General features: G+C 49.4%; 9 protein-coding genes across 14 annotated transcripts; 4 read left to right on the top strand and 5 right to left on the bottom strand.

The window, feature by feature from the left end:
• Positions 1–609: 609 nt before the first annotated feature.
• Positions 610–1,359, bottom strand: TERG_05934 (uncharacterized protein; the record flags this gene model as incomplete). The annotated part of the gene is made up of 4 exons (XM_003234019.1): positions 610–677; positions 736–888; positions 952–1,143; positions 1,245–1,359. The coding sequence occupies 4 exons, from the start codon at positions 1,357–1,359 to the stop codon at positions 610–612; spliced, it is 528 nt and encodes a 175-aa protein (XP_003234067.1).
• A 1,882-nt stretch (positions 1,360–3,241) lies between these two features.
• Positions 3,242–5,680, bottom strand: TERG_05933 (uncharacterized protein; the record flags this gene model as incomplete). The annotated part of the gene is made up of 1 exon (XM_003234018.2): positions 3,242–5,680. One exon carries the CDS (start codon positions 5,678–5,680, stop codon positions 3,242–3,244), a length of 2,439 nt encoding a protein of 812 aa, XP_003234066.2.
• Positions 5,681–6,060: 380 nt separating this feature from the next.
• On the top strand, positions 6,061–7,641 carry TERG_05932 (uncharacterized protein). The gene is made up of 2 exons (XM_003234017.2): positions 6,061–6,643; positions 6,718–7,641. Exons 1-2 carry the CDS (start codon positions 6,501–6,503, stop codon positions 7,130–7,132), a joined length of 558 nt encoding a protein of 185 aa, XP_003234065.1. The 5' UTR covers positions 6,061–6,500; the 3' UTR covers positions 7,133–7,641.
• A 206-nt stretch (positions 7,642–7,847) lies between these two features.
• TERG_05931 (uncharacterized protein) lies at positions 7,848–8,853 on the bottom strand (the record flags this gene model as incomplete). The annotated part of the gene is made up of 4 exons (XM_003234016.2): positions 8,671–8,853; positions 8,482–8,596; positions 8,218–8,402; positions 7,848–8,153 (listed from the first exon to the last, which is right to left on the bottom strand). Exons 1-4 carry the CDS (start codon positions 8,785–8,787, stop codon positions 7,848–7,850), a joined length of 723 nt encoding a protein of 240 aa, XP_003234064.1. The 5' UTR covers positions 8,788–8,853.
• A 360-nt stretch (positions 8,854–9,213) lies between these two features.
• Positions 9,214–10,123, top strand: TERG_05930 (5-formyltetrahydrofolate cyclo-ligase; the record flags this gene model as incomplete). Of its 2 annotated transcripts, XM_003234015.2 has the most annotated exons (3): positions 9,214–9,344; positions 9,433–9,930; positions 10,008–10,123. In XM_003234015.2, the coding sequence occupies exons 1-3, from the start codon at positions 9,254–9,256 to the stop codon at positions 10,121–10,123; spliced, it is 705 nt and encodes a 234-aa protein (XP_003234063.1). In that variant the 5' UTR covers positions 9,214–9,253. The 2 variants fall into 2 exon arrangements, with proteins under 2 accessions (XP_003234063.1, XP_047606743.1); XM_047750065.1 differs by having other exon boundaries at positions 9,214–9,930.
• Positions 10,124–10,267: 144 nt separating this feature from the next.
• On the bottom strand, positions 10,268–10,694 carry TERG_05929 (uncharacterized protein; the record flags this gene model as incomplete). Of its 2 annotated transcripts, XM_003234014.1 has the most annotated exons (3): positions 10,268–10,323; positions 10,392–10,482; positions 10,554–10,694. In XM_003234014.1, the coding sequence occupies 3 exons, from the start codon at positions 10,692–10,694 to the stop codon at positions 10,268–10,270; spliced, it is 288 nt and encodes a 95-aa protein (XP_003234062.1). The 2 variants fall into 2 exon arrangements, with proteins under 2 accessions (XP_003234062.1, XP_047604504.1); XM_047748521.1 differs by lacking the exon at positions 10,268–10,323 and having other exon boundaries at positions 10,336–10,482.
• A 452-nt stretch (positions 10,695–11,146) lies between these two features.
• Positions 11,147–11,504, top strand: TERG_12353 (uncharacterized protein; the record flags this gene model as incomplete). Its single annotated transcript, XM_047751323.1, has 1 exon — positions 11,147–11,504. One exon carries the CDS (start codon positions 11,147–11,149, stop codon positions 11,327–11,329), a length of 183 nt encoding a protein of 60 aa, XP_047606742.1. The 3' UTR covers positions 11,330–11,504.
• A 53-nt stretch (positions 11,505–11,557) lies between these two features.
• TERG_12352 (uncharacterized protein) lies at positions 11,558–15,311 on the top strand. 4 transcript variants are annotated; one of them, XM_047751320.1, is made up of 4 exons: positions 11,558–12,151; positions 12,226–13,506; positions 13,566–13,991; positions 14,047–15,311. In XM_047751320.1, exons 2-4 carry the CDS (start codon positions 12,273–12,275, stop codon positions 14,751–14,753), a joined length of 2,367 nt encoding a protein of 788 aa, XP_047606739.1. In that variant the 5' UTR covers positions 11,558–12,151; positions 12,226–12,272; the 3' UTR covers positions 14,754–15,311. The 4 variants fall into 4 exon arrangements, with proteins under 4 accessions (XP_047606739.1, XP_047606740.1, XP_047606738.1 ...); XM_047751321.1 differs by having other exon boundaries at positions 11,558–13,506; positions 14,047–14,577; positions 14,665–15,311; XM_047751319.1 differs by having other exon boundaries at positions 11,558–13,506.
• A 4-nt stretch (positions 15,312–15,315) lies between these two features.
• On the bottom strand, positions 15,316–18,307 carry TERG_05927 (uncharacterized protein). The gene is made up of 3 exons (XM_047748520.1): positions 17,976–18,307; positions 17,369–17,821; positions 15,316–17,269 (listed from the first exon to the last, which is right to left on the bottom strand). Exons 1-3 carry the CDS (start codon positions 18,294–18,296, stop codon positions 15,404–15,406), a joined length of 2,640 nt encoding a protein of 879 aa, XP_047604503.1. The 5' UTR covers positions 18,297–18,307; the 3' UTR covers positions 15,316–15,403.
• Positions 18,308–19,776: the final 1,469 nt, after the last annotated feature.

Raw genomic sequence — 19,776 nt, 5'->3', positions numbered from 1 at the left:
CATCGTCGCTTTGAAGGAGGTAGGCTGCCATAGCCGTGGCATCGAGAGGTATTAGGCTGGAGAAAGAGTCAGCACGATTTCAGCTCGAGCTGCAAAGGTGAGCAAGGATGCGGTAAATTTCCATAGTTACCTGGTGTGGGAGCAGCCGCAGCCGGAGCGCTGCCTTTGGATTCATCATGACATCTCACTCAAGCATGAGCAATGGCACAGGGCAGACAGATGCATCTGACCGGGGCTGAATATATGAACAGTCGGCGATGTGGTTGTGCGTCGCTATAAATACATTTTTTTTACTGGGATCCAACGACGATCGGCGATCTGATAAGCTCGTTTGAGTCTGTGACGCAGAGCGGCCGATGCCAAGCCTTTTACCGGAACCATATTTAGATGCGATGAAGCTCCGACAAGTAGCAGGGAAGAGAGTACGAGACGGACGGAATGTTGTGAGGAATTATGGTACGATCCCTGGAATCCAAATGATGATATTCTATTTGTGTCTTTCTCCGTGAGGTCTATTGCATGCCACCAAGGTAACTAGTTAGCTCGTCAAGAATTTGATGTGGAAATGGTCTAACTATGCTGTATATCAAGCGTTAAAAAAAAGGCTCTTCAATCCCGCTTGAGTTTCTTCAAAACGCTCCCTAAACGGACAAACATGTCTAGTCCAACGAGTCCGGCTGTGTGATTTTATTAGCTTTAGGAGAATAATATAGGAACAGAGTGGTATAAGCTCACCGAATACCATGTATGGAACATAGAGCAAGCTGATATTCATCTTCTGGTCGGTTGTACGATCAGCCCAGCTCCATACCTCCACCACACAAGTGAAGGTAGTGACAAAAGTCTGTATGGCCCACGCAAGTACATGGAGTGGTGCAGATGAGTCGTCTGTAATTAGGTGTCAGCTTAACTCTCTTTTCTACTGTCTGAAGATGAAAATGGAATATTTACCGTTCAAAAGCTTGGAGGCATTGATTATACTCGCTGGGACATGGTAAACAAGCTCCATAACAATGTAGCTTCCAAACCAAGCTGGAGGGTCAATGAAGAATTTGTCCTGGTAGGTGTTGATATAAAAGCTGCGGATATCGTCGAGGAAGGCTGGCTTCAAGGCTTCAGGGTATAGCGGAACCAAATCAACCACTATGAATGATTTCGGTCAGTATTTGGCCAATCCAAATTCTTCATTACTTCGCAATGGAGTATAAAATTCTCCATTAACCTGGGTATGAAGCACGACGTACTAAACATAATCACAATATGAAGTATGAAGAAGAAAGCGTAGACATAATCAGCAGTACGTCTCCAGGACGAGCCCCTTGGCACCTGGCCGCTCGAACGGCTTTTGCTAGCAGCCATTGTATCCACTCAGTCAAAGATATTGGTCAAATATAGGAGCTTGTGTAGAGATGTTGAAAGATGGTGTCGACTCAAAATTGATCCTTCAAAAGCAACTCTGGGTCACATGACCAAATTTTTCACCGCTGAATTCAAGGGCCAAATATAACAGACAGCTGTATGATACATATCATGCAGACCTGCCACTAATGCTGACTTATATGCATCTGGAATATAAAAAAGGTCTTAACTGATCTAGAATCCAATCATTTAAGACGCCCCTCCCAACGTAACCCATCCTGAATATTAACTAAGGAAAAGAAAAGACATTGAGACAATCGACATAAGCCTCTAACAGGCGAGAGGATTTGGGAGTACATGAGAATAAACAAAGACGTAGGACAAGACATATGCAACGGCGCTGGTATGGTGGCTGAGGAACACATAATTTATCGGAAGGATTGCTCAAGCTTGACTCTCATATCTCGACATGCTTGCACCACATCTTTATCCAATCGAGATTGCTGTAGTAAGAGAAGCATTTCTGATACCCTAGTGGCAATCACATCGCTTCCAAAAGCAGCACCTCCGAGTCGGGATGTTTCATTGAACCATCTGGAGATCAGGTATGCAAGGTCATTACCAATGAACTTTCTGTTGGCTCCGTGAAAGGGTACCTCATCATTGTAAAACAAGGACTCAAGGACGGTATATAGAACCTCAGGTTCAACTTGCAGTTCAAGGAAAAGGTCGACAACCCAAGTTGGAGGTCCGTCATTCTTCTGATGCTCAAGCCTATAGCGCTCTAGCATTGGAAGGAGAGTCTTAACTGGGAAAGCAACATCAGACATTCGGAGTCTAAGTGCCAGGCTGCGGACCTTTTCAATGACAGCTTCGTATGGTAGAGGTGTCCCGTTCTTCAAGGTCTCCTCATGGACTCCTTGAATCAGATCTTGCCATGTAGTGGTGATGTCGGAGGCATTGCGGTGGTTTGCAAGGTACATGATCTGGAGACATATGTCATGGTAGTTGCCAGGGGCCGCATACTCATTGTACATCTAAATGGCAAATATTGTTAGTTTCTAATTATTGGGAGAAACAGTTGAGGCAAGGGCTTACTTTGCTGATCTCCATGATGCCTCCATTCATGGTTTCCAGTACTTCAGCTCTTCGATCATTGTCTAGTCTAGGGTCATCCTTAAGGCGCTGCAATAGATCGTCCTGAACATGGCTAACGTCTAGGAGCTCCTCGACTTCGTGCTGGAGGCGCTGTCGTGCTGCTCGTCCAACATCGGGTGAGTGCACGGATGCATTTGCTCTCGCTTGACCCAGGTATTCGATTCTCCGGTTCAAAGTAAGTTTGAAGGGGCTCTTTGCAAGCTGCAGTTGCACGACAGCTGCATCATAAAATCTGTCCGACTGTGCATAATACTTCCAGAGCAAATCAGCGTGAAATATATCTTCTGTTGACTTTCTCTCGAGATAAGTAGCAACAAATGGAGACCTGATCTCGAGAAGTCTGTCACTCAAACCGCGTGCGAGATACCAATCATAAAGGCTAGTGAGGAAAACCTCGTCCCGCGAGGTGGTAATAACATCATATGCTTCAGCTCTTCTTCGTGCGATCAGACTGTAGGGACCATCACAGCTGTCCTGCTCAGAAAGCTCATCCACGGCAAGGATGACCTTGTAAATGAGGTCATAGCATTGTTGTCGGGAGTCATACGCTTCCTTTCGTGGATCCTAGTTAATAACACGTTAATGCATGGACATTTCCTTCTTTGCTATAAGGTCTATTCTTACCTCAGCAGGTCTTCCGTCCATGATCCAAGAAAGAGCATGATTTGCTTTGTCAGAATCAGCAGCTACGCTGAGAGCAAGTTGTATGGCGCCTATGTAGTCGTTAGCATACTAAAACCTCGAGAACAAGCAAGGACAACATACCTGCAAAGAACTGATTTTGGATATACTGCTCAACGCTGGGTTTCAGGTAGTCCATAGGGAGGCTCTCTGACACTTGTTGGAAAAGCATCAAACTCTCATTTAGCAGGTTTCTGCCAACCTCAGAGTTTGGTCCGGCTTCGGTGGCTCTCTTAAGAAGTTCCTGTCCTTTGAATACGATAACATCCTGGGGGCTGCAGAAAGTACCACATCTTCGTCGTAAAGCTTCGGCAACGGTTTCAACATTAGATCCCTTGGCAATGTTGCGGTTCACGATGGCCTTGACAAGTTCCTTTGCAGTCTCATGTCCCTTGGAAGTAGCAAAAAGCTGCTCAAAGGTCAACTCCAAGAAACGGTTTCTGGCATCTTCATTCAGCAGGGCAATAACATCCTCAGCTCTGTCGTCAAAAAGAACAAGAATAAACGAGATTCCTTCAATTGTATGGGAGATCAACTGTACAAGGGAGTGAAGACCTCTGTGTTCAGCCTGCAAAGCAACCTCCTCCTGTTTTGTTGCTACCTTCGATAGAGCGTCAGGTCCACTCAACCCTTCGATGAATGTTCGGTTTGTGTTGAAAAAGTCCTTGAGAGCAGAGAGATCGCGCTGGATGGTAAGCAAGGTAGATGTAGGTACAGCAGGGGAAATGGAAAGACCACCAGCAGGTGTTCGGCCCTGCTGGGCTATTACTGTCTTCCAGATGGATCGCAGGAGCCTTGAGGTATACAACGCAATACCCGCGTGTCGAGGAGAAGGCAAAACCGTATCTATGGCTGGAACAGATCCATCAGTAACAGCATTTTCATTAATAGTTGGCTTTCCACCCTTCTCAATGAAGACTTTTCGGGCAAACTCGAGAACATCGGGATCATTTATTTTTGAAAGGCGCGAATCTGGCGAAACCTCCATCCCTTGGCCACATGCCACTGCTAACGCAGTTGCTATGGTTTCGCTTCGACCATATATCCGTATAAATGTCTGTACGCGATCCTCTAACCCGTCCTCTCCATCTGAGTTACGAATAAGAGACGCAAACATGTCGACAAGCCGTCTTCGACGGATAATATGAACTCCAGTGTTGGTCAAAACAGCAATCTCGGCAGCTGGCTTATCAAATTGGACTGCCAACTCATTTCCAAAGCCGCTGCTCGTTGGGCCACCTTGATCGTATGGGGTGTAGAGGCCGATTGCTTCTGCTCTACTACCAAGAGTGAGCCAAATGCCAGTCTCCTCTGGCTTGATGGGTGTGGAGGGATCCCGGGGTATCGCAAGTTTTCCAGAGTCTGGGGTAGAAATGAACAATGTGTCCGCTTGCTTGGAATTGTCTTTTTGCGTGAAACAGAAAAAGTACCCAGGTGGAAATCGTTCGGCAGAGCTGGTGGGGTTTAAGGAGTGTATTGAGACTTTAGAAGGGCCAGTGGTATGGAATGGGGCTCCCGGGACTGGGGCGGCTTGAGGGGCCTGGTCTGAAGGAGAGTCAGATGGTGGGGTTTTAACGTGCTGTGCTTGCATGCTGGTAGGAGCATTATTTGCATTTGGGGTGGCAGACCAGCTATATGAGCCGGTAGCACTGAGATAGATTCGGTAGCCGGTGGCAGTTGTGGCCATGAGGTGGTACCTAGATGCTTCTGGGGCTGGAATGGGGCTGATAGAGACGATCTTGACCCTAGGGTTGAGTGTTTCATTTGAGGTGATGATATGGCCGATGTTAGAATATATGTCGATGGCAGTTTTGGTGATTGTAAGGTTGACGGATCCATCGGGCCTCAAGTGAAAGACTCTGATCGATGAGTTTGAAGACAGGGTGTATAAGAGGTTCCTGCTGTCATCAACTACCATCTGCTCCACAAACTCTGTTGGCTTGTTACGCAGATTGAACTGGGGCGCAAATGCGGTAAAACTCTTGGTTGTATGGTTAACTTTACTGCAGCGGCCCCGGAACCATCTCTCCTCTTGCTGATATGTCAATTCATACACATCATTGTCTGAAGATCCAGCAAAGAAGATCCGTCCAGTCGAGTCGGACGAGGCAATGACATTGATATCTAGACCTCTAATAGGCACCGACATGCCAGTCTGGTATATAGTCACTGACTTGTATCCGCCGGTGTTTTCACACGCAAGTCCCATGAGAAAAACATCTGCCGTGGTAGATATCACGAGCATATGAGTGACTGCCGGAAGAAAGACGCCCTTCCTAGGCCGCGCAAGCTTGACCATGTTGATGCTGTTTGGCTGCTCCTCAAACCCTATCAATTGAGGATTTGGATGCGTATAATCCCAGAGGTAAAGAGCATTATCGATGGTAACCCAGGCGTGATTTAGCTCAGCAAACAAGCCCATGCTAGTTGAAACCTGCGCACGATTATACTGATCAAATATCTGGTCTGGAATCCGATACATCTTCACTTTATGAAACGGCGCCCATGCTGGTGAGCTGGGGATGTCATAGTCCGAAGAATAGCCCTCTAATTGATGAATCAAAAACGTTAGTTATTCATGGACGTCTCAAATCCAGCGCAACGCGTTCGACTTCAGGCTTCGGGGCAAATGCAAACGTACGAGAAAGATAGCTGTCTAGATCAGGATACCGCGACTCCTGCAGGAGCGCCTCGTCTATTGTCCGCGCTGCTCGCTCGCGTGGGCTTATGGATTCGGGCTTCGCCTTGATCTCTGGGGCTGGCATCTTGGGCCGAGCGGCGGTAGAGGCACCTAGATTCGAGCCCGCAACATTCCCCGAGGGTGGAGAGAGAGGCCTAGAGGCGAACAGCGGTCCATGGGAACGCGAGGGCGCCGGAGTCTGGAAGTATGTGCCTGGCGGCTTCGGTGTTGGTGTGAATGGGAAGCTCATAGTCGCGCAGCACCCAGACACAGAGGGCGAGCTGTTGCCAGTAGGGAAAGGTATTCAGGTGGCCACAGCGAGGGACTGTCGACAGCTCTCCCTAGACAAGAGACTGTTATCTGGCAGTGGTGAGGTGGAATGGCAACAGGAACGATGAAGTCGAAGTTGTTGATTTCTTTTCTTCGTCTGCGACTTTTTTAAGCAACACAAAAAGATGAAGCTTTGGGTGCACGGGCCATCTGCATATAAATATTCAAGTTTGTCGAAAGAAGAAGATAGACAATTAATTACGACCAGACGAAGAGAAGAAGAAGAAGACAGATAACTGCCGCTATTATTGCAGATATCTAGAGAGAGAGGGGGGGAAAAGATATAGTCAGCATGATTCGGTCATTTCGCTTCCAGTCGCCCTTGCTGCGGCACTCTCTTCGCTACTCTACAGCTTCAACGCCGGGTGTTGCTCCATTGTTTGCAAAGATAAAGACAGACTTGAAGGCAGCAATGAGGGCAAAAGACAAAGTCAGGTGCGGATTCTCTGCTCTTCTTTCGCGGGCTGCGCTTATTATACAACAACTCAATGCTAACTCTGCTAGAACAGACTTGACGTCCTGCGCGGAATCATATCAGAAGTGAACAATGCAGCTAAAACACCGAAACCCATTGAGACTGATCTCAGCCTTCTCGACCTTCTTCGAAAGCGGGCGTCGAACCTAGAAGCTAGTGGCAAGGAGTACGCCGCTGCTGACCGTCAAGACTTGCTGGCCAAGGCAGAGGAAGAAAGGAAGGTTGTTGAGGAGTACGCTGCTCAGGTTGAGACTGTGAGCGAAGATGCGATACGTGCTGCTGTCGAGAGTGCGATTGCCGAACTCAAGGCTGCCAGTGAGAAGCTGGCTATTGGAAGCGTGATGAAGAAGGTCCTTGCTGCAGGCGGAGCTTTGGACGGGAAGCCAGCGAGCAAGACGGCAGTCGCGAAGATTGCTGGCGAGATGGTTAAGGCACTGGAACAGAAGTGATCCCTTGTATCCTGTTAGGATTTATGCGAGAGGCGTTGTGGCATGTCGATTAGCATGTATATCCTGGTGGTATGCATTCTCGAATCTGTATGAAGTATAGGGGGTGGTAATGTAAATTAGAGGCACAATCCAAATGTAACACTATCATCCTCCATTCTTTAGATCTGCAACTGTTTGGTAGTGCATAAGATGACCGTAAAAGGGATTATCATTATTTGATGCTGACGATAATTAAACATTGCAGTTACCCGTCGACCATATGAGAACAGACCGAGCCAGGGAAAGAAATGAAATGGCAGAACATAACAGGAAAGGAAAGAAAAGAAAAGAACAGGGGGAAAACACGCCATGCAGACGGGAGGAAGTAGAATAGACAAGGGGATAAAAAGAAGGGGATACAAGTACAGCTGTATGTAGCAACCGACTACTCCGGCACACGCAGGTATAAAAGAATATGAATACCCTCCCCACGTATCGACAATGAGCCTCCCGAGGCAAAGACCAGAAGTGAGAAGGGAAAAAAATAAAAAAAAAAAAAAAAAAAAAGAGAATGAAAACGAGCCCCATCCCCGGGGGTGTGCCAGACCGTTCATAACGCCATCTATATCCAAAATGGTGCATTATATCATATAACTTTTCTGTATGCTTCTTCCGGCTCTCCTTTTCGTCGAAGATGGGGAAGGAAAAATGCAGCGGAGAAAAAGGCTTTAGAAGGCTAGGAGTAGATGAGAGCAATCCCGCCGATGGAGGTCATGAGGACGCCAACCCACCACCAGCGGTCGGCATTGGCGGTTACGGGTAGGTGGGAGAGGACGGAATTCTTGATGGGAGACCTGTCGAACTCGCCTTCTCCAAGGTCACGTTTTCGTCGCTGAACCTTGACGACAGGGTTGAGGTGCTTGGTTGGCAGCATCTGGGGAGGTTTGTAGATGAGAAACATGCGGTTCATGGGTGTGCCGTCGTGTCCATACAAGTTGAGCCGCTGTATGTTGTGGAATTTATCGAGTAAGACCTCGTATCTCTGTAGAACATTGGTTAGAGCCGCAGCAGGGGGGAGGTAAGATCAAAAAATACGGCCAGCCTACCTTGAAGGTCTCGTTCTGGTTGTATCTGTAGTAGCTTGCTCGCTCGCCCTTGCAAGGGTCTGATATCAACTGACGCCCGTCGTCTTCAAAGGCATATGCGTTCAACAGGAGGGTCCCGTTAGGCTTGATCTCGTAAGTCCCATGCTGGAACAGCATCATCCCGCTCGGACAGGCTGGGTTTTGTGCTGTAAAGAAAACGTCTCTTCTTAGTCCGTCTGCCCTTGAAATCCCATGTTACCTGTATAGTTGTGAGGGTGGACTCACGGTTCGCAATGGCGCGGTACTGAGCTTCCTCAAGTAGCCATCCTCGGGTGAAGGAGTAGGAGATGCCCGTGTGCGACGGCTCGATCAGCCTGTCCTTGATCGGATCGTAGAAGCCCTGCAGGAGAAGGTCGTCAGCCAGCCTGTTGCATCCTTCAGCGTCGCCATCTGCCGTCCGGGGAGTGTACGCACCGGGCCTGTTACGACCTTCCGCGACTTGGTCGTCCAGGTGCCTACGAGCCGCGGGTCGAACTCTGCAGAGACAGCCGGCAGCAGACCGAGCGGCAGCAGCAGCAGCAGCAAGTTCATCGTCGGCAGCACAGCAGGTCAGTTCGATAGCGAGCAGCAGCAGCAGGAGCAAAGAGAGAGCGAGAGAGACGGGAGTTGGATGATTGAAGGGCGAAGTTTGGAGTCGACGTGGAAAATAATAACTATTTGGTAGAGGAAAAAAAGGGACGAGCCACCCGATATTACGTCGTCCTCTCCTCGTCCCGCGTCGACGTCGAGGACAGCCCGAGCAGACAGCGAACAGCGACAGGCAAAGGCAGCGAGGACTCGGCAGGAGATCTCGTCTGCTCTCCTCGTCTCTGTTTTATTCGGCTGGCGATATATAATTATAATAATATTACGCTTCCCCCCCCCCGGTCGATGTTTCGGTCCTGCGCTGCCCTGGTCGCCCCCCAAGACTCGCCACTCACTGGCAGGACTCCAGACAAACGTCAACAAACCAGCAGGAGGAGAGCGAGGCCGACAGGACGGAAGAAGAAACGCGGCGATGGCCTCGATAAGCACGGCGAAGAAGGAGATGCGGAGCAGGATCAAGAAGATCCTCGCCGGCGTCTCTGCAGACTCAGTTACGTGTCAATGTTCGCGCCCTCCTGCATCCCATCTCTCCAGCATCTGTTTATTATATTAACATCTATCCTCACGGCTGCTGATGTTTGTCTATCGTAGCCTCGCTTGCCACTGAACGCCTGCTCGCACTCCCCGAATACCAGTCGGCACGGCGCGTCAGCGTGTACTTGTCGATGCCGGCCGGCGAGCTGAGGACCGGGGAGATCGTGAGGGACGCCTTTAGACGCGGGAAGCAGGTCTTTGTGCCATACATCTACAAGCTCGGAGGCAGTGCTGAAACGAAGCCGTCGTCGATCATGGAGATGCTGGCCCTGCGCTCGCTCGAGGATTACGAGTCTCTACAGCCAGACGGGTGGGGGATTCCTACGCTTGACGCCAGCTCGGTGGCCGGCAGGGAGAACTGTCTGGGAGGGAACGGGCTACGGGGTGAAGACGGCGCCTTGAAAGGCGGTGACGACTGCGGCCTGGATTTCATTGTCGTGCCGGGCATGGCCTTTGACCATGGCAGACGCAGACTGGGACACGGAAAGGGGTATTATGACCGGTTTATCAACAGATATCGCAGTAACGTGGGCAAAGGGCAGATGCCATATCTCGGTGAGACTTCAAACAGCAGTATCAACAGCACAACTAATTCCGTTAGACACACTAACCCATCAACATTATCTCAACAGCCGCTTTCTGTCTGGCCGAGCAGGTCCTTCAGCCTCCAGAAGAGGTGCCTGTGGGAGAGTACGACAACCTCGTCGATAGCCTGGTCGTAGGTGACGGACGAGTCGTGAGAAGCTGAACACTCTCAATTCATCGTCTTCTTCTTCTTTTCTTCCTCTCATCTCTTGAAACTGAACCCGTCCTAGCAAAAAATATTGTACCGTAAAACGCCAGTCGCCTTTGAACCGTTACTTGTAAACCCATCACAGCCAGCTCGTCGGTCTTATGACTGCACCGTCTGGATCAGCGAGACATTGTCGCCTTTGAGGAGGATTTGGCCTGTCCGTATCATTAGCATATGCCATGTAGCAGCAGCAGGATACAACTTGAAAAGGGGGTCTCCCTACCAAGCTGTCTCCTGGACTCTTCCTCCGTCTTCGTAGCCAGCTTGACCTCGACCGCGTCGTCCACCACGAGGTTCATGAACTCGTCGAATCCCTAGTAAACCGTCAGCTCCAGCTCCAGCTCCAGCTCCAGCTCCAGCTCCATATGTAGAGACGCCTGCGTACCCGTATCTTCCCTTCTATGCGCACTGCCAATTGCTCGTACAGCCATATCGAGACCGTCGTCCGCTGCTGCAGGAGCTTGAAGATGAAATGGATCGGAGCCAGCAGCGTCTTTGCGCCGCCTCGCTGTCCTCGGCCAGTCATGGTCTCGTCTTTGTCTTCTTCTCCTTTCGCTTCTACCTTCTCTTTATCCTCTCACTGTCGTGGTGAAGCTGCTGTCGGCCGTCAAAAAGTGTCGAAAACTTCGCTGGTGAGCAAAGTGAGAGAGAGAGAGAGAGAAGAAAAGAACCAGCAAGTGGGTTTTCCCTCCATCACCAAAAGTGAGAAGAAGAAAAAAAAAAAAAAAAAAAAAAACATTACGATATCCAGAACAGCCAAAAACTACGCCAGCAGCAGCAGCAACAACAAACAACCACCACGAGGAGCAACGATCTCTCACTCCCGCCTCTCTTCTTTCTATCGCAGCGTCCTCTGCTTCATGACGACGGCAGGCCCAGCGCTGATACTCCCAACCCTGCTACGTCGCCAGATCTCTTGCCGCCCGCACCGATCCTCCGCCGCCGCCGCCGCCCGCCGCATAGAAGTGAACCCGCGCCATGGCGACAGCGAGCAGTGCTTCAGCGCAGCAGCAGGCCTTTGCGCCGGTGCTCGCAGCCCTCCAGACGATGCAGAGCAGCGTCTCTCGCCAGGAGAAAACTCACGCCCATGAGTTTCTCGAGAAGTTCCAGAAATCAGTTGAGCCATCTCCGTGTCCCTCCCCCCGTATTCTGCATAGATAGATAGATGTTTACCCCTCCATGGGAACCGCCCTTTCGCTAACGAGACGCCGCTGTTGCTCTTTGCATCACACAGACAGAGGCATGGACGACGACGCATGCGATTCTCCAGACTGCCGATGCGCAGGTCGAGGCAAAGCTCTTTGCTGCTACGACGCTCAAGGGAAAAGTGAGGACCCGCGCTTATCCCCAGGATTATCCATCTACAGATATAAATATATATATATACCTCCTTTCCCCACGGAATATACCATCAACATAGTAGCTGACGGGTTATGTCTGCCTCTGATAGATTACATATGATCTCGACCAGCTCCCCGAGTCGGCTCAGCCCGAGCTAAGGACGTCGATACTGTCTCTGCTGTCAAACTACAGATCTGGACCTCGTCCCATACGGACACAACTATGTGTATCCCTGGCCACCCTTGCTATCCAGATGACCTCCTGGAAAGACGTCCTGCCTACCGTAGGAGCTGCTCTCGGCAACGAAGCTGGAGACTGTGTCCTCGAATTCCTCAAGATCCTTCCCGAAGAGGTCATAGAAGGGCGCAAAATCAACCTGACTGTATGTTCCGGTAGAGCTCACACACCACATCTATCCACCTTTGTCCTCCCATCTACCACCGCTTTTGCGCAAGTCCAACACCAACATATATACCCGTCTTATCAACCCCCCTTTTTTGCGGCCAGAGAAAATCGTTCTTGTCATCTAATCAGTCGTGCGTAACCCTTAGGAAGAGGAGCTGTCTTCAAGAACAAGGGAGCTCTTGGAAGAGAACGCAAGCCAGGTCCTGGGTCTTTTGACACAGTACTCTCAATCTTCTCGTAGGTTTACCCCCCTTTTATTGATGTTTACTTAGTTGAGTGCGCTACTAACTATATTTCTCCTTCTGCTCTAGCTTCTGCTGCAACGAACCCACTTCTCTTAGAATGTATTACTTCATGGATGCGTGAGATACCCGCAGCTCAGATTGTGGAGTCTCCCCTCATGGACATCATTATGAAGGCCCTTGCGGAGGAAAGATCCTTTGAAGCGGCGGTAGACTGCATATGCATGATCTATAGAGACACACTCGAAGTCGACGACTCAATGGACGTCATCAAGGCTCTATACCCAAGAATAATTGCCCTAAGGCCCAGAATCAGAGAAGCCGCAGAAACGGAGGATGTCGACCTACTACGGGGCCTTACTCGGTTGTTTGCAGAGGCTGCAGAAGCCTGGGTGCTCCTAATTGCACGCCTACCTGAAGACTTCAGAAACTTGGTGGAAGCCGTGCTAGAGTGTTGCTCAGTTGACAAAGATCGTGACGCTATCTCCATTACCTTCGTCTTCTGGTATGAACTGAAACAATACTTGACTTTGGAGCGATACGCAAGAGCTAGAGCTACCCTGGGAGACCTGTTCTCGAAACTCGTGGATGTCATGATCAAACACCTAGAGTATCCCTCCACTGACGGAGACGAGAGTGACCTGTTCGACGGAGACAGGGAGCAGGAAGAGAAGTTCCGAAGCTTCAGACATTCAATGGGAGACGTCCTTAAAGACTGCTGTGCAGTTATCGGTGTCTCCGACTGTCTTGGAAAGGCATACAGTCTTATTCAGGCTTGGGTTGCCAAATACGGGCCCCAAGCAAGACACGACCACGTCCCTCACTGGCAAGAACTGGAAGCACCCCTTTTCAGCATGCGTGCGATGGGACGAATGGTGGAAGCAGAGGAGAGCTACGTCCTGCCAGAAATCATTCCCCTCATTGTGCGCATACCAGACCAGGAGAAGGTCCGTTTCCAGGCAATCATGGCACTTGGTAGATATACCGAATGGACCGCACAGCATCCAGAAACACTGGAGGCACAACTCAACTATGTCATCTCCGGATTCCAGCACGAGTCGCAGGAAGTTGTGCAGGCGGCAGCCCTTGCTTTTAAGTTCCTGGGAACCGACTGCCAGAAACTGCTCGGCTCTCACATTCCACAGCTTCATACCTTCTACGAGTCTGTTATTGATGGTCTGAAGCCATCTAGTCAGGAGGAGGTCACTGAGGGTGTTGCGGCTGTTCTTGCTGTTCAGCCAGTTGAAAAGATATACGAAGGACTAAAATTATTCTGCAACCCCCTTATGTCTCGAATTATGAACTTGGCCAACAACGCCAAAGATGAAGACGGCCAAAAGGCCGTAGCTGGTATGTATAAACTGCTTCCTTCAAATAGGAACTGAGCTGACAAGGATTGACACTTCTAGATCACTTGCAATTAATCGCAATCTTCATCCAGGTGGTTTCTCCTTATGTCGAACCAGGAAAAGAGAACCCTGGAGTGAAATACTGCGGAGATATATTACCCGTTCTTAGTACGATAGTTATGAATTTCACGAAATCTACTCCGATCCTCGAGAGAGTCTGCCGATGCTGGCGATACATGATCATCTCATACCGCAATGCAATGGCTCCTCTCCTTCCGACCCTCGCCCAAAACATCTCCTCAGGCTTCGAGGCTTCGAGAGAAGGATGTTTCCTCTGGGCTACAGATGCAATTGTCCGAGAGTTCTCAACTGGGGCAGAACTTGTTGATAACCCCACGAGCGTTGCCGTTTACCAGTTTTTCGAACAGCAAGTCGTCCTATTCCTCCGAATTCTCAATGACCTGCCTCCAGAGCAGCTACCTGACAGTATGTATAACCCTTCTTCAGGTTCGTTGTCGTTAATGCTAATATACGTTGTTAGTGATCGAGGACTTCTTCAGACTAGCAACAGATGCAGTCAGATTCTTCCCCAAGAACACCGTCACGTCAAATCTCTCTGTCCCCATTTTCTCTGCTGCTCTGAGTGCACTCACCCTCCAGCAGATCGAACCTTTAACCGCCACCCTACAGTATCTCCGTGACCTGGTCAGCTTTGGGTTTGAGAAGCCGGCTGTGTCCAACTTCACAACCCCGGAGGGCGAAGTCTATACGAACACGCCGGAGATCAGGTCTGGTGTGAAGCAAATAATGGTGTCACAGGGCTCTTTCCTCGTGCAACGGGTATTAACCGGAATGATGTTTACTTTTCCTGGTGACTGCTTCCCAGATGCTTCGGCAGTTCTGATGTCATGCTTCGAACTCTTACCCGCAGAAACAGCAAGCTGGATTGAAGCCACAATCCAGATGCTGCCCGCCCGCTCCATCAAGCCTGGCGAAAGCGAGCGCCTGATGAAAACTCTCTCGGAGTATGCCCAACTAGGCGACATGAGGAAGATTAGAGTTGTCCTTCAAGGTTCGTTACCCGATCACCGTCACACTTCCTTTCAAAACGATCTCAACAACCTCGCTCGTCGTACTAACTCATACACTTCCTTCACAGATTTCACAAACTCATATAGACGCCGGAACGTGGCACCAAGGGAAGGCTTAGGCAGATTAGAGGCTACACGGTTCCGCTTTACCGGGTAGGTAGGTATCGATTTTATATCGTTAAGCTCGAGTGATGGACAAGTCTTTCCACCATAGGTAACGACCGATAAGAGGTGGCACAGAAAAGCTCTTTACGATACTTTCGCAACAGTAATTGATTGGCCTGATCATCTCCCAATTTTACTATCAGCTCGCTTCAACAAAACCTGTACCAAAGCCATTTATTTTAACCGACTCCGGTACTCTTTACCTCACGTTTACAACACTCCTCAAAATTCGTACTCGATCCTCTTACATTATACTTAAAGACGTACGGCTTGAGGTGGACATTTCGGACAAGATGGGCGTTGGGTTCTGTTGATGGTATATATCTTTTAGTATTCTAGAGCATGCTTGCCATCCGTGGATAAGGCTGTAGGTAGAATAGGGGGGTTACCAAGACGTCTATTCCCGGTTGCCGGCGTAAGCATCAGAAAAGGTATATTCGTAAGTATGCATCCCCCATGCTAACAGTAGAACCAAAATCTAGAAACCAATAAGGGAAATATGAATACATCGCCCTGCCTCTCGTGTACGGAACAGATATCGCTTCCAACCAAAAAAAAAAAAAAAAAAAAAAAAAAGGCCCATCCAGTATATATATCTAAAATCCGCTCCAGCAAACAAAAATACTGTCAACAACAGTCAAATCAAGAACAGCATTGCAGAGAGTCCCTATCATCCTTCATAATCCGTGCATATTCCAACATCACTCGCCAAAGGGCAAGTGTTAGATCTTCCTTTCGAATCGTCTTCTGCACCCAGTCTTTGCTTGCCATCGCAATGCTCTTCCCAATTTCCTGCCCCTCAGGTTCAGAAGTGAAGAATCGTATCAACTCTGGGAATTCTACCAGGTCCATATTAACGGGTATATAATGGAGCCAAGGGGTCAGCCAATCATCAATCCACTCTTTGAATATTGTTTGCTTCATCATGGCAGAGTTGGACAAGAGTCCGCGAAGGTAACGGCCGCTGAAACCGTTGCCGTCAACGTCTAAATTATACATTGCTCGATAAGTTGCTTTGAAATCATCCTTTGGGTATTCATCTGGTCGAAAAGCGGCTTCTTGCATATCACATGCATCCTGCTCACATTGGATGACGGCTGAAATTCGGATTTTGATCTTGGACGAAATCTGTCCCATCTTAGACGTATAGGTGCGCCAAGTAGATGTGGTGTTACCGTCCTTCGACGAGGGTCCAGGGACCTTTTTCATAAGTCTAACCCTCGTAGTATTGTGGGAGGTTACGAGCACCAGTCGTTGACGGTGGAAGTTACGCCAATTCTTAACGTTGGTATGCCCCCCTGTTGAAGAGCCTGCCCAATAGACGATATTCTCTTTCTCATCCCACTTCATATCCTGGCTTTCCTGGTATTCATGCAGCTCTAGCTTTGCACCATAGTATACGCTCGGCAGAAGAATGTCTTGAAAACTTGAAGGCCGGGCCTGTGAGAAGATGGGGACGATCGAATGTGCTATACTTGCCGTTTCGGGGGCAATGAAGAATCCGTGTTGGATCTGGAGATCTGGCATGGAGCAGACATCGTGGGCAACGCTCGTGTTGGAGACGAAGCTGCTGGCCAGTGCCTTGTGAGGGAGCCTGAATCTGCTCGGGCCTTTTCTAGCTGCAGATTTGGGGTCACAGGATAGTGTCATGCTATCCCACATGTTGTTGGAATTTGCCTTGTCGAACCCGACAGTTTCTGAGAAAGATTTCGAGAGCCCTACGGAGCTATTCAGTTTACTTGCAAATTGAGCCTCCACTAACTCATCAAAGGGAGCCACGACCCTTGGCTCATCAAGTAAGTTAAAGGCAAACATTATATCAGGCACAGTTTCCAAAACTTCAGGAGTAAACCATAATCTTAGCTGGTTGGTAATCCAAGTAGCCTCACCGTCATTTTCGGCCATCAGATGACGATTTCTCACAGAATAGCGGATGAGCCTTGAACCTGAGATCTGCGTTGCTGCAGCCACACGGGCACGAAGCACGGCGGGAGGAACCCCCCAGAATGGCTCCAGCCCTTCCATTAATGAATTGAACTCATCGACAAGAATGAATCCTCGCTGTGTTGCAGCTTTATACCACACGTCAAATCCAGGAGGAGGCTTTCGGCCATATCGGCGTTCATATTCTTTAATGGCAGCCTCCAAAGTTTTGGATTGGCCTGCCACCAGGTGCCGGTGCCTTTTCAGAGCATCTGATGCGAGTTGTTGGATGGGGTGGATGGGGACATCTGCAACACGCCCAATCGTTCCGTCCCAGAGGGAATATCCAAGGTCAATCGAGGCTTCCTTACGCACAATGCCGGCGAGTGGGATCAACAAAAGCAGAGCTAGCCATTTTTGATGTCGTGTGGCCTTCGGCAGAGCAATTGCCCCTTGTATCAAGGCTACTGCGGCTGACAAAAATAGAACGGGAAATTCATTGGTCTGCTTGACGTTTATTGCCTGGGCCGAGAAGAGTGCAAATGAATCTAGAGTGCTTGCAGAAGCAGGGCCATTTCCCGAAACCTTGACATATATCGTTCAACGTCAGCAATGTTTCTATATCTATGTTTATACCCTACGCAGTAAGCCAGAAGGAGAGTGCGGGCTTCTTTTGATACATACCAGGGAAAATATTGCTATCCATTTTGAGGCCGAAAGCAAGGAGACCAAGATCTGGACGCGTGTAAAGCTTGGTACATGGCCGCGTAGGGCGAGAGATACGGTCAATACGAAAAGTACTCTTGGTGTAACACCATGTGAGAGAGAAGATGTTACATCCACGCCTTCAGAGACTGTTGTTGACCGAATGCTATTCGATGTCCACCAACCCAGGCATATCCAAGCGGACAGGCGCAGGATAGAGGGTAGCGGTGATGAATTCAAATCTCCACTCTGGCGAAATAGGAAAACCGAGTCAACCAAAGAGAGTAAGACAGCAGCAGCTGGTCCAGTTAATTGGGCGAAGGAGAGCCATCCTTTGGGTATAAAATTCCCAGGTGAGCTGTCCGATGGCGATAACAAAGAGCGTTTTTCTCGCAAAAGAAATATCACATGGACGATAGTTGTGATGACAGGCTAGTAGTAAGTCAGCAAGCATTCTTCTCATCCTCAATTGCTTTCAAACCGCCAAATATATCTCATCTCGGGGTTTGCTAAACGGTGATTATTATTCAAGGGGGTCCGAAGGAAGATGGGGCGCTGGGAGGTTGGACAGATCATGCTTCCATACCAGTAGCCACGAGGCTTCCCCTGAAAGGGAAGAGGCAAATATGAACGCAACGACGGCAATAGAAGCCGCCCACAAGTGAGCGAAGGAGGTCAGATCTCGGCCTCTGATACCATCACCGTCAAAGAAGCGCCCGTGGAGAAGGTATCGTTTTCCAATATAGTAAATGCATAATATGACCCAGCAGAGCCATGCGGCTGGTAAGTCGTGCAGTAGTTTTTCGTAATGTTCTCCAGGCTTTGCAGCAGCAGCCAGAAGCGCCGCACCAACAGCACTGAGGTAACCCAGCCAAATGTAAATTAGCCTGGGGCTAGATGGCGGCATGGCAATGGCTCATTTGTCCGCTTCACTGAGGCCCGATCCGGTTCCCGCTGCGGGCTTCGCCGAGTGACAGCGGTAAGATAAAAAAAACAAAAGACTGCTATGAGACGTCGCTGGAGGTTCTGAGCCAGTAGTTAGGCGGACATGTTCTTGATGCCCCCGAAGGCCCTAGGTCGAATTGTTTTATCTCGATCTGCCATTTTATCGCCATCCGCCGTGGCCGAAATACGAAATGAGGGATCCTCCCAAAACTGCCCCATGTCCAGGTCCAGAGGCCCTTGGACAGGCCCACCAAGGACTGCGCTTACGATCATAGGGCCGGGTATCGTGATGGGAACTTGTTAGCACCAGTTAGCTGCCTTGCATTGGATTCAATAATCATGAACTAGACTCCGGGTAAAAGGGTGCATCAATCCGAAATGCCCAGTGGATGAAGGCCGAAAAAGCATATGTTTAAAAAAGAACAAAAAAGAACAGGGCAATAATATTAGACGAGAAAAAAGAATTTAAAAAAGAAAAAAAAAAGATATAAAGAGACATCGTAGAAAAAAGCAAGCATCAGGTCATCAATCGCACTTTTGAAAGGAGTTCGCACCCCACGCCGCTGGGACTGACCTCTTGTCACTGATCTCGGAGCAACCGTAGGCAGTCGAAATATGTCATCTTTAGGCGATAGCATCAAGCCATGTATATATACTCCGTGACATGGGCGAGAAGGTCAAGGTTGTGCGGTGGAGAAACCGTTGCGTATAAGCGCCTTGGGAAAGAGTCTGATATAATTATTGGACGTCCCCTTTTGGGGCTTCCCGCTGGCCTCCGTAAAGGGCGAGGGTTCATACACAGGCGGTGGTGTCCCCGTAATTAATATAGCTGCATGTAATAAGACGCACTGGTTTGCTGGCAGGCAGGTCGAGCGAGTTTTTTTTTTTTTGAAGCCTCAACCATCATCCCACATGGAGGCCAAACAGTTCGTTGGGCTGGCTTCTCCAGCATTCTGTCTCTTCGGTGTCCATCTCCACTGCCCCGACGGCTACTAAACCTGCCGTCGTCTGTCGCTTGTCGTGTTTGACTCTGCCCCTTTCCCAGCGCCCAGCTGGCTGATAGGTATACTATAGTATACCCCGTACCCCATCTCTCTCTCTCTCGCTCTTCCACCGCTCGCACTGGTGACGCACGACGCATAGGCTGTTGTAGTTAACTGGCCCGGGGAAAAGAAAAAAGAGCCGTCCCCAGGACGCCGTCCATACATATCAAGACGTGCAGAAGCAGCGGCCCTTTTTTAGTTACCCACTATCACACCACATTCACGCACACACACATCACCCTCGTCGTCTCGTCTTCGGCCTCGTCCTCGTCGTCTTTGTTTTCGTCCTCCGGCCGATGCCAGCGCTATCGCGCAGAGCAGCTCCAGGTCTACCTTCAGCGTCCCGAGTCTTTGCGTTCATCCTGGGCGAGGGTGGGTCATGTCATTCTCCCGGACTGC

Source organism: Trichophyton rubrum (genome assembly GCF_000151425.1).
Source record: "Trichophyton rubrum CBS 118892 genomic scaffold supercont2.6, whole genome shotgun sequence".
Lineage (NCBI taxonomy): Eukaryota > Fungi > Ascomycota > Eurotiomycetes > Onygenales > Arthrodermataceae > Trichophyton > Trichophyton rubrum.
The sequence above is the reverse complement of the archived record's forward strand: the minus strand, read 5'-3'. Positions and strand labels throughout refer to the sequence as shown.

Bases quoted from the DNA above. Each gene is read 5' to 3' on its own strand.
- TERG_05932 (XM_003234017.2), top strand. From the start codon at position 6,501: ATGATTCGGTCATTTCGCTTCCAGTCGCCCTTGCTGCGGCACTCTCTT. The intron at 6,644-6,717 runs GTGCGGATTCTC...CTGCTAGAACAG, and splicing joins AGGGCAAAAGACAAAGTCAG to ACTTGACGTCCTGCGCGGAA.
- TERG_05927 (XM_047748520.1), bottom strand. From the start codon at position 18,296: ATGCCGCCATCTAGCCCCAGGCTAATTTACATTTGGCTGGGTTACCTC. The intron at 17,822-17,975 runs GTATGGAAGCAT...ACTTACTACTAG, and splicing joins GGGAAGCCTCGTGGCTACTG to CCTGTCATCACAACTATCGT. The intron at 17,270-17,368 runs GTATGTATCAAA...ATATATGTCAAG, and splicing joins GGATAGCAATATTTTCCCTG to GTTTCGGGAAATGGCCCTGC.
- TERG_12352 (XM_047751320.1), top strand. From the start codon at position 12,273: ATGCGTGAGATACCCGCAGCTCAGATTGTGGAGTCTCCCCTCATGGAC. The intron at 13,507-13,565 runs GTATGTATAAAC...TGACACTTCTAG, and splicing joins CGGCCAAAAGGCCGTAGCTG to ATCACTTGCAATTAATCGCA. The intron at 13,992-14,046 runs GTATGTATAACC...ATACGTTGTTAG, and splicing joins TCCAGAGCAGCTACCTGACA to TGATCGAGGACTTCTTCAGA.